Below are 12,091 nucleotides of genomic sequence, written 5' to 3' on the forward strand. Positions count from 1 at the left end.
AATCCAGCCAATCTAATGTCTGAAGCCTCCTTTGACACTACTTTTCTTGAAATATTCAACCATCAGTATAAAACTATTCACTGTTCTCCTTGTACACTCCTACACTCTATTCCTTGTATACTCCTACATTCTATTCTTTTTCTCAGGCTGTTCCTTACCCAAACTGACTTTCTCTTACACTTCTAAGTTTGATTTCTACTGAATATTTCAGTCTAATCAATTACTATCAGCATTTGGTATAATCTCCCATGGACCTTATCATAGAAGCCATTATTTCACATACATACTACCAGTTTGTTCTCCATAATTGTATTTCCTTTCACTCTATTATGACTACTTCTTAATGTCACATGGAATTTTCTCTGCTAGAAGAGATCACAATCCTCTGGCTAGCTATTTGTTATTTTATGGATAATCAAATGATCACAAAGTCTATTTGGTCACTAAGTTTTATTGATTTTGCTCTTTCTCTGAAATCCTTGGTAATGAACATCTAGCTCACTATAAGTTTGTTAATTGATGCATCATTTATCTAGTATTTTGGAGTTCCTATTACTGTACAAACCATAGCAATACCATACCAGGCAATATATCAGGATGTAGCAATAAATAAAATAGATGTGACTTTTGTACTCATAAAGTTCAGAATCTAGTTTAAGTTCGTATCTTTTTTTTTTTTGACTATTGCTGTAAATATATTTTCATGTTTGTGTCCAGCCTCTCCATTATTTATATAAACCATCCCAAGATATCAAAGTTATCTTCCAGATTACTGGTGAATCAATCACATTAATCCACTCACAAAAAAGGTGCTCTGAAAATCTACCATGAAGCTACTGTCTAGCAAATACACTTCCCTTAGGACTGCACTCAAAGGACTCTCATAAACTGGCCCTTTCCATCTTACGTCAAATTACATTCATCTATATACTCTATGTTTCAAGTATAACAATTGTTTGCTATTCTATTAATATGCTTTCTTACATGGCTTTGGGATATTCAATGTGTCCTACGACTTCTTTTGAAAAATTCCTACTAACCCTTCAAGTTCAAAGCTGCTTCAAAGAATGTCACTGGCAACTGATCAACAAGACTAATTTCTCTGAAATGCTACTCTAACAATCTAAGAACAAAGTTCTTTTATTTTCAAGTCAAATAACAATGATATGAGATAAACAGGATTACCTGGTGGGCATGTTCTGTTGCCCACTCTTCATCTAAAAAGTCCAACTTAGTTTTAGGATGTTTGAGGTTCTCATATTGTTCCTCTTTGGGTGGTGTTCTAGTGGCAAGAATCACATAATCTTTCTGTGAAGAACACTTCAAAAACAAATTATAAATGTTTATTAGAGTGACATCTGATTGAGGAAAACAGGAATCTTGGCTCTATTACATCAAAACTTAGAATTTTTACTCTGGCACCTCAGGTAATGAACTTAATTTGCTTTATGATTATGGGGAAGATGGCATTTGTGTTTGTGTGGGGAAGATGGCTATGGTAGTTTTTGCTACCTGATAGGGAGTTTGTAAATAGAAGCAAAATTCTGCAGAATGCTTTTGTTTGTGACTCAAATTGTTTGCAAGCAGAAGCATGCATGAACCAAGGCACTGCAGGTTACTGAGGGAAGCTAATTTTTATTATCTAAAGATAAATTTGGGATCACTGAACAGCTCATTTTACTGTAGTGAAAATTTCCTAAAAATGAACATAAAGTGGTTAATGCAAATCAGTGTGGAATCTTCTTCATATGTACCTAAAACTCCATAATGATCATTAACATCACCTTGGGTAAAAAACACAGGAATGCTAATTATTTCTACAAAAATTTTCAACTAGTTCTATTTCCTATTCCAACGGATGTGCACAGGAAAAGAACAAAGGTCCAGATTAAAAATGTTCCTTTTTTCATAAAATATTTAACTTTGTAAAGAAAAGGTAACTGACACTGGAGAGCAGGAAGCAGGCAAGCTTAAAAGTAGGGGCTGGAGACAAAGCTCAATGGCACAAGTGCCTGCTTGGCAAGCACGAATTCCTGAGTTCAATTTCTGGTACGAAAGCAAAAGCAAAACAAAACAAAAACCTAGGGACAATACATAAGCTCTAGATTAAAAAGAAAGAAAATCTGTAGAAAATGAGAAAAAAAATTCATGTAGATCAGCTGGAAAGCCTCAAATTTTTAGAAACTTGTAAGACAGTGGTTTTGCTGAGCTATAGAAATTCTACAGCCTGTATCCAATAAAGTAAGTTTGGAAAAGAAACTCTTTTTCCCTGATATTTTATCTCTACTACACACATCTTTCCCTAAAGCTAGTTCCTTACATTTTTTTTAAATAATGGGGGGAAAGGACCCTTAAAAAATTCCTAGCAAAAAGATCACCACATTAGATGTTATACATCCTGAATCAAAAAGTAGTTCAGGGCTAGGATACAGCTACCATGTGTGCAACCCTAGTTCAATTCTGAGCACAACACCAGTAATTAAACTAGTTCAGATTTGGCTACATAATGAAAAGACTTACAGAGTGTACTACCTAGGCAAAAAGTATAGAAATGCCCTGTCTTGGAAGATATCTGGTTTATGAAAGTTTCAAAAATGAAGTTCTCAGGGTTATACCAACATTAGGTAAGTTTGTGCAGAATAACACAGAAAACCTAAATATCATGTAGGGTCTAGATACTTAAGTCTTCCAGGAAGTATCAGGGCATAATCTATGCTACGCAAGGATTCTATTACTGAGCTATGTGTTCAGGTCAGTGCATTCTTTGTAAGTAAAATGGGGTAACACATTATAAGACAAGTATCTTGGGAATAATAATAGAATCAAATCAAGAAAAGTTAACTATGTAATTTAAAAGTTCTAAGGCATCAGAATAAAATAAGAATTAAATTGTCCTAATAATAGCTTTATTTACTATCAAGAAAGCAACACGTTGCTTATGCTTTGTAAATAAAGTATTCAAATACTTTCTCTACTCTTATGTCAATTTTTTTTTTTTTTAATGTATTTAGTACAGGGTCTCACTACATAGATTGGGCTCGAAGTAATTCTCCTGTTTTCAGTCTCCCAAGAGCTGGGATTACCAGCCCAAGCCACCATGCCCAGTCTCAATCACAACTCAGTGCACCTGGGGGTGGGGCTGGCATGGCATGCTGGGGATTGAACCCCTGCCACTGCACTCTGCTGAAACAGGCACTATATCTGCTGAGCTATCTGGCTAGCCCATCTATGTTAATTTTTAAAATCAAGCTATGAAGGGAATAGAACTATCTAATTTCCAAATTTACCTTAGTCCTTTACCCTCCCTTTCTACTGAACCAACATTAAAATAAAATTAGGGGCCGGTGAGATAGCTCAGCAGTCTAAAGTGCCTGCTTTGGCAAGCTTAGGCAAGAACACAAGGACAGCAGTTTGATCCTGGCACCACATGCTACACCAGCCCTGCCCCCAGGGTGGGCTGAGCTGGCCACAGAAAAATAAAATCAGTATGATGCAATTATACTATGCAAGAAAAATATGGTCATATGATCACTGATGCTGTAAGTCTATGACAAGACAAAAGAAACTAGAATGTGAATAAATTATTAAAAGCTTCTTTCATAAAGAATAGGGTAACCCAGAATTAATAAAAATTAGGAAGACAAAGCACTTTGGAAAGAACAAAATGTACATAATCCAATCAATAATGTTCTAGTTTTGGAGTTTTTGCATAACTTTATAAATTAAAAATTACTTTCTCATTGTCAAATGGGAATACAATCTGATATGAACTAATCTGAGCTAGTTTTGCCTATTTCAACATTTTCCCTCAATGACGTACCTGAGATTTATTTCTATATCATGCCCTTGTATCTCCCAACCTTGAATTTATTGTTAAATGGCATATTTGGGGCCAGGGATACAGCTGAGGGGCATAGTGCCTGCCTAGTAAGCACAAAGTCCTGTCTTCAATTCCCAGTACAGGAAAAAAAAAAAAAATCACTCAAGGGTGAGGTCATTATACCTGCTTAGCTTGGTGAGGTTCTGGCCTGCTTTATAAATAGCATATTTAACTTAAATGAACAGTTACTTTGTTTTATCAATAATGCACATACCTGTCCTATTAGAAGACCAGAGACAAAAGGTTTTCCTTGGAGTTTGATGTTTGAAAGATACTGGCCAACAGAGTCATCTACAATGTACGTTCGGCCCATTGTTGGGAGCTAATTTAGTATCCTAAATTACAAGGAAAAAATATATATACAAACATCTTTAGCAATATAATTTTTCAAGGTTTTTAGTGTGACAGTGAGAAAAGAGGTAGTGTCCTAATACTGTCCCAGATCTTGCAGTGATTCCTTATTAAATGGGCTATTCTTTCTTCCAAAGCTCAAATATAGATCCAGAATTCTTAACATAGTACTGCAGTAAAAAAGTACCAATCAACCAGAGTTCACGCAAGAGATCAAATCTGTTTCTCATACTTGAAATGTGAAGATTCTAAATTATAGTCTAAACACTTTTTACTTTCGATCATCTTCTAGTAGTATTATCTCTGATAATTACTGGATATTTTGTTTCTAAAATAGTAGAGATGATTAATTTATCATAAGGAAGAAAAAATCAAATTGATTTACTTAATAAGCATACATTATAAACTATTCACAAGAAATTGTACCAGGTGGGATAGCATAAAGACCAGTAATTTTGATCTCTGCCTGAGCAACTCATAATCAGTTATACAAGTAGATAAAAAAGAATGCAGTAATAACTTTGTATATGGCTTCTATTTTGTATAGGCCATTATCCCAAGTATTTTACATGCAATAATATTTAATATTTACAAAATCCTCATGAGGTAGGTATTAATTAATCCTAATTTTTTATAGATTTAAGAAACTAAAACAAAAAAAAAAGACTAGTGAAATAATACACCCAGATGACAAAGTGGCAAACGTGGGCTTTAAATTCAGGCCGTTTGGCATATATTTACACTCAGGAATTATACACAATCCTTCAACTATCACAACAAAGGTTAATTCTGGTGTTTTCCAGTTTGTGGATGAAAACCAGTATAATACTCCTACTGACTTAATGCTCCCTTGAGTAGAATTTCTATATCTTAAAAACAAATATATTGAATAAAAGATCTAAACCACAATGGTAATATCAAGAGGCTCATATTCTGTGTGGAAAACAAAAACATAAAAGATGTTTTTAAAAAGCTATAAAATAGAAACAGAGAGCATGGGAACTGCAGCATTTTGAGTACTGCAATTTAGAGATGAGTCATTCAGGTTCTATAAAAAACTTGATTTATAACTCTACTACTGCAAAGTAGCTTCAAAAAACCTATTCAATTTTGTATCACAATAAATAAGCTTTCTTCCTAGCTCCTTTTGGACAGTAGTACAAGTGAATCAGGTTTGCACATTCTCTTACTTTTGAGACTAAATCTCCATCTTCCTGTGTAAATCCTTGATACCTTTTTAAAGAGCTTTTAATTATTAGTAATGCCTTTAGGCAGATACATAGTTCTGCATATTAACTTTCTTCTACTTTATCATGTTATTCTACTCCTTTTCTTTTGGCACTTAATTTTTGACTCTCAGAAAAAAAAAGCAAAAGACTAATATTTAACCTTCTAAATTCATTTCTTGTGCAATGCCATTATACTAACCACCTTACTGTATGAGGAACTAAATGTAATAGGAAAATGAAAATCTATTAAACTATGAAAGTTAGATATAATTTTTCTGTAATTCTTTAAAAATGTTTAAATGTTGACAAGCATATTTTATAAATGACACTACAAAAACATTTATCTTGCCTATACAGTTATGTTTCCTAAAGTATGAATTTAGATAACTTAACCTCCCTAGGATCTGGTTTCCATCTAAAAAAAAATAATCTGGATCCTGACAAATCTGAAAACCTATTTAAGTCCAGAATTCTGATAGTCTAAGTATAGAATACTTACATTTTCCAAATAGTAGTTCAAGAGTATGATCATCACTGTCGGCATATTATGTAGTACAGTAACACACACTAGCAACCATAGAGTGTCTGTAAAAATTTTGGGGAAAAACCTCACATTCCTTACTTATTTTATTTTACCTTGGTTATCACAAAATAACATGTATGAGATATTAAAAATTTTTAATGTCTTGACAACCGATTCAAACGAATAAACTAGGAAAAAAGAAACACATGTCATGTGAGAACTAAACCACCAAGTCATAGGGTGCATGACTGTGATAAATGTTGAGAGGATGACATTAAGAATCCCATATTTTCAATAAAGAATTCACTAAGTTCAAAAGACAGACCAAACATGAAACGAACTACAGACTAAGTTTAGATACTGCAGAAATTAGATCTGAAAACAAATAGTTTGGTTATAACGGCAAAGTGTCATTTTTTAGACAGTACTTAGGGCTCTTGTCACAACAGTTTTCAATTTGAAAAAAATCAAAATAAGACATTTTCCGCAAGTCACCATAAAATGTACCATACATTCAAACTCCGGATTTATTCCATCCTCTTTCTAAAAAATTCACCGGGCTTCCTCAATTCGTGAAAGCTCATTACCCACCTGCCAACCCCAAAGCTGCTAGCTTCGAGGTTTCACAGAAAAAGTTCGTCAGAACTAGACTTGACCGCACGGCGCTGAGTGTCCATCTGTTTCCGACACTATGCTCCTTCATTTCTCTCGAGGCGCCCTGGGTGCCGGACACACACACACACACACACACACACACTCCCCCCTCAGGCTGATTTACCTGTTCTACAGAAAGTGCACACGTGGCAAATAATTCTATTAAGCCGTCAGGGAAAATAGTACTATCAGCTTCTGGATATACACACTACCCTTTGGTCCCAATGCCACAGCCAACGACCTCATCAGAAAGCGACTCCTACCGTCTCACTTTCCACCGCAAAACCCGAGTCTTCAGAGTCTGGCGGCGCAGGCCGATGACGCACTGCCCCTCCTGCCTCACAGCAGAGAGAGACTCTGCTCCAGCGAAGGTTGGTTGCGACCCCGCCCCTTTCGGGTGCCCGCGAGAGCGAGGCGGTAGTGCCGAGCTTGCCAGTTCGGCCCTACCGGTACAGACGCCCTCTAGTGGCTCTGTGTCTAGAATCCGTCAAAGAGGACTCCCCTTCAGGGACTGATGTGAGTTGACGAATTTTTGGCGCCACTGCGCGGACAGTCGTAGTGCAGCCAAGCGAGGACAACTGGGAACAGAGAGAATAGAGAACAGACAGCTCGCAAGCGCGCGCTGCGGGTTTGGTGAACTGAAGGACATGAAAAGAAAAAGAGAAACGACAAAAACCACTACATTTCCCAGAGGCCTGTGCGTCCTGAAGCGGGTCGGACCGGAAGTTGGCCTCATTGCACGATCTAGGGACTCAGATTCCCAGGGTGCATTGCTTCCCAGAGTGCATTGCGTCCCGCGGCTGCCTGCCTATTTCCGGCCCTGGAGCTAGGGTGCGTCGGGCGCCACGGCTAACGCAGGACTCGATTTCCCAGCGGCACTCTCCCGCGACCTGGCGCGCGGAAGCAGGGGAGCGAGGCGGGGAAGGCAGCGGCCCAGGCTGCTGGGTTCTGGGCTTCGCCTTTTTTCTCCTCTTCTGTTCCGTCGGCCGCTGCCCGCGCAGCTCGTGTCCCGGCCGACATGGCGGCTGTGTTGCAGCAGGTCTTGGAGCGTACGGAGCTGAACAAGCTGCCCAAGTCGGTCCAGAATAAACTTGAAAAGTTCCTTGCTGATCAGCAGTCCGAGATCGATGGCCTGAAGGGGCGACACGAGAAATTTAAGGTGGAGAGCGGTAAGCGAGAACTCCCAACCTCCCTTCGTTCGACCCAGAGCTTTGCCTTATCTTCCGTCCTACAGCTGGGTCCCTACGACGTTTTTTGGGTTGCATCGCTTTCCGCATTCTGAGTGTCCTAGGCCTATTCCTATTTTATTCTCATAGTTGGATGAGGAGTTACCTTACCCTCTTTCCTCGTTTCAATTCACTTTTACTGTTTTATATTTTTCCTCAGTAATTAGGTCGATCTCATGTAGGGACTCGAACTTTGTACAACAGGTAGAAATTCTAAAAAATGTAAGTTATTTGCATCAAATCCTTGCAACCTCTACTCTCTTATTTCTACCTATCTGTTTCGTTGGACTTTAAGTGACCAGTATTTTCCATTCTGTATTTTAGTCACCTGAATTCCTTACTTGACCATTTCGTGCATTTTTTTTTTTTAATGCGTTTGTGGCCCTGCGATCCCATTACGAAATAGATTTCACAAAAATGACTTTAGATAAATGTACACTTAAGTGAACGTGTAGTAAATTAGTTTAACGTGTTGTATAATTCCTCTAAAAAATGGAGATTGGATAGAAAATATTAGTGTTTGCTTGTGTTGCTATAACTTCAAATGAGTAAGTTATAAACAGTAGTGTCCTGAACATCCTTTTAAAAAGATTAACAGGGCCAGTAAGGCAGCTCAGGGTACTAAACGCCTGCTTAGGCAAGCTCAGGGCCCTGGGCTCAGTCCGGCCCTGCGGGCTTGATGGTGCATGCCTGTAATCTTAGCACTGGGAAGGCTGAGACAGGAGGATCACTATGAATCCAAGCTATGTACCGAGACCCTGTACCACATTCATTAATAATAAAGTTGAAGGGCCAGTGAGATAGCTCAGTGGACTAAGCGCCACCGTAGGCAAGTGCGGGAGGAGGGGGGCCTGCTGCACCAGCCCTGCCCCCACCCCGCCCCTCCTCCCCCCTTCCACTCTCCCCCTTCGATTCCCCTTTTCCCCCCCTCTCCCTCCCCTCCACCTCCCCTTGCTCCTCCCCCCTCCTTCAACCGAGTCTGGGCATGGTGGCTAGAGCTTGTAATCCCAGCCCTGGGGAGGTTGAGACAGGAGGATCACTATGAGTCGGATCTGTGTAGTGAGACCCTGCATAAAATATAAAAAATAAAATAAAGTTGAATTTTCACTTTTTAAAATAAATTAGGAATGTAATGGTTCCCACTGGTAAAATACAGTTTTTTAGGCCAAAACAAACACTAAGTCTCTTGGGGAAACGTAAACATATATTTTTATATTTTTATTTTTATTTATTTATTTATTTATTTTTGTGGAACCGGGATTGAACTCAGGCCTTTGCGCTTGCCAGGGAAGCACTTATTCCACTGAGCCATCTCCCTGGCCCTAAACATATATTTTTAGAAAAGTGTAGTTTTATACTGTCAAGTACTATTTTGACATTTTAAAACAAACTTCTTAAAGTAGTTCTAATCTTTTTTTCCTTTTTAAACTGTATAATCCTTTTTAAAAATCTACATTAGCTGGGGATGGTGGCACATGCCTTGTAATCCCAGCACTCAGGTGGCTGAGGCAGGAGGATCAAAGTGACTTCAGGGCCAGCCTGAACTACATAGTGAGACCCTGTCTCAAAAAAAAAAAAAAAAAACCTAAAAAACAAAAGTCTGCCTTAACTAAGCTGTCTGCTTACCTATCACTGGGAAAACAAATAAAGTATGAAATGTTGCCCACTTGAAGAAAAATATTTAGAAAAATCTCTTTTAATTCTTGTTTTGCTTTGTTGAATAAATTAGTTGGAAATGTACAATTCTTTTCACTGCTCAATTTATATTTAGTTACATTTGAAGTGCAGTTCCTGTACTTCATATAAATTTTAAACTCAAGGTTATTGGAAGTTCGTAGTAGTTGGACAGTGTATGTGACATGTGATTGATCAATTGATTGATTTTGCCTTGTCTTCTGTAGAACAACAATACTTTGAGATAGAGAAAAGGTTAACGCACAGTCAGGAAAGACTTGTGAATGAAACCCGTGAGTGCCAAAGTTTGCGAGTTGAGCTTGAGAAACTCAGTGAGTATTTCCTATATCTTTGTAAGCTTTCTTGGAGTATTGTGATCTTCCTATACTTGTGTTCTTTGGGAACATTTACTTACTGTATATGAAAACAGATTAAGCGTTATTGTTTTTATTTATATTGATACTCTTTTAACTAAATGGTGAAGACTTTGTAAGAACACAGGGCTTAAGAATTAAGTCTAAAAAAAAAAGAATTAAGTCTAAGTTCCAGTTCTTACTTTGCTTTTAAAAGTGGTTTAGATAAATCATGTTTGGCTGCTCATTTTAAAATGATTACACCACATGTATATCTACTTAGAAAGTTTTATATATCAAATGAGATGTAACTTTTTGAAAGTTTTTTTAAAAAGTTAAAAGCAAAAAAACTAAAAGCATTAGGCAATTGAAGAACTAAAGTAATTGTTCTTATTTTGAGCAATTAAAACCTGTTGATCCCATTAAACTTCTTATTCTTAAATATCTATGAATCACAATGTATTTTCTCTTGAAGGCCTCATTCCATGGAAAATGGGGAGCTCATTTTCTTTGTTCGTTTCTTATATCATGGTACACAAAATATTAACAATTTTGACATTTCTCAGGAGTATGGTGTGTCTTCTGCTTTGCTTCTAATAGAAGAAACATATCAAGAAAAATCTTAATGGAATAATGCTATCAGTAATTGCTTTTAAGTATGCTGTGTTTTTAATTTGATGTGGTAGAGAAGGAACAGGGAAGCGAGGGAATTATTTTAAATTTCCGCTTCTCTTAATGAGTTTGTACCCATCGGCTATTTGTTTGGGTTAAACCTGTTTTCAGCTTTGCTTGGCACATTTTTAAAACACATGTACTTGCATGATAGATCATAAGTAGCTGAAGCTGGTTTATGATTTGTGCATGTTTTTGCCTTGACAAAGCATAATGAAAAGAGTTCAAGAAAATAGCTGTAAGATTTTTTTTGTTTGTTTTCAATGAAGTCTAGGATAGGAAAAGTTCTGGATAAAACTAAAGATCAAATGCCTTCCAGGTGTGCAATTATTTTTTAAATATAATTTTTAACCTATAAATCAGAAAGTAATGAATAACTTTAAAACAACAGAAAATTATACTAACCTAGCAGGGCTTTTTCATAATATTATCATCTAATAGAATATTGGAGTTCTAGAGCTGCTTGTTTAACAACTATGAATGATTTGGTTTTAAGACCCATGGGCACTGTTCAGACTAACAATCGTTTTTTGTTTTTTTTTTTTTTTTTGTACAGTTCTGTACATCTTGCTTATAGAGCCTCAATTTTTTGTATAGTACACCCTATTTATAAAATGTACTTTTTGCTGATTGTACATATAACCCTTTATGTTTTATTTCAACTGTTCTACAAGTTGGAATTTCCTTTGACGATTTCTTCTAACCATTGAAATGAACATATTGTTTACAGTTCCTCAATTAGTGACCAGTATCTTTAATGATGTAGTTGTGGAGACAGAAACAAGGAGTTTCTGCAATAAAATATATGCTCATTAAATTATCAATACATAGTATATATTTTTTGTGGAGAAAAATTTATAAAAGAGCATTCCTCCTTCATGATGTATTTGTTTAGTGTATCAATGTGTGTGTTTGGAATAAAAACTGTCGGGGATGATAGTTCGTTATAGTTCTTCATTATAATGGAAGTAGTTTATTATAGTACAGTAGAGATTGACGGAATAATTGAATCTCAAGCATAATTTTTTTCCATGTTTAAGAAGTTGTTTTTTGTGTTAGAGGTTCTCTTCAGAATAATAAACAAGAATGGGATTACAAATATCTATTATGATTTACTACTGTGAATTTCATATACTTGAAGATAATCTCTTTTATTCTGACTCATTTTTCTCATTTCTGAATAAGAAACTCATTGTTTTTAAGGATGTACGTTCAATACATAGAAGATGCCATTGAAAAATAAAAGTATTGCTACCTACATAGATTTTTTTTGCTACAAATATTGGTTAGAATTATTATTTAATTTGGGTCATAGAATACCATATTTAAAATTTTGGTCTAGAATACAGTAAATTTAGGGTTATTTATAAATTTAGAATGTAATTATAAGAGACTTTTCTGGGCTTCAGTTCCTTTTTTTTTTTTTCTTTTGCTCCGAATGCCTTCAGGGCAGATTTGGCTGGCTTGAGTTGTGGGGATTGAACCACAGCAACCTGAGCCTGACTGCTTTGTTGAAGCAGCCACTTAAA

At 36.5% G+C, this 12,091-nt stretch overlaps 2 protein-coding genes across 4 annotated transcripts in view; one reads left to right on the forward strand and one right to left on the reverse strand.

The window, feature by feature from the left end:
• Odr4 (odr-4 GPCR localization factor homolog) overlaps positions 1-7,040 on the reverse strand; it is a 34,330-nt gene extending 27,290 nt beyond the window's left edge. The window contains exons 1-3 of the mRNA XM_004643986.2: positions 6,762-7,040; positions 4,095-4,215; positions 1,186-1,320 (exon numbers count right to left, since the gene is read on the reverse strand). Coding sequence (XP_004644043.1) covers positions 1,186-1,320; positions 4,095-4,193 — 234 coding nt within the window. The 5' untranslated portion in view covers positions 4,194-4,215; positions 6,762-7,040. The remainder of the gene's footprint in view (positions 1-1,185; positions 1,321-4,094; positions 4,216-6,761) is intronic.
• Positions 7,041-7,450: 410 nt separating this feature from the next.
• Tpr (translocated promoter region, nuclear basket protein) overlaps positions 7,451-12,091 on the forward strand; it is a 94,452-nt gene continuing 89,811 nt past the window's right edge. For all 3 annotated transcript variants that reach the window (XM_004643982.3, XM_023704109.1, XM_023704110.1), the window contains exons 1-2: positions 7,451-7,806; positions 9,765-9,869. In XM_004643982.3, coding sequence (XP_004644039.1) covers positions 7,656-7,806; positions 9,765-9,869 — 256 coding nt within the window. In that variant the 5' untranslated portion in view covers positions 7,451-7,655. The remainder of the gene's footprint in view (positions 7,807-9,764; positions 9,870-12,091) is intronic.

This window comes from Octodon degus, unplaced genomic scaffold, assembly GCF_000260255.1.
Source record: "Octodon degus isolate 3935 unplaced genomic scaffold, OctDeg1.0 scaffold00188, whole genome shotgun sequence".
Lineage (NCBI taxonomy): Eukaryota > Metazoa > Chordata > Mammalia > Rodentia > Octodontidae > Octodon > Octodon degus.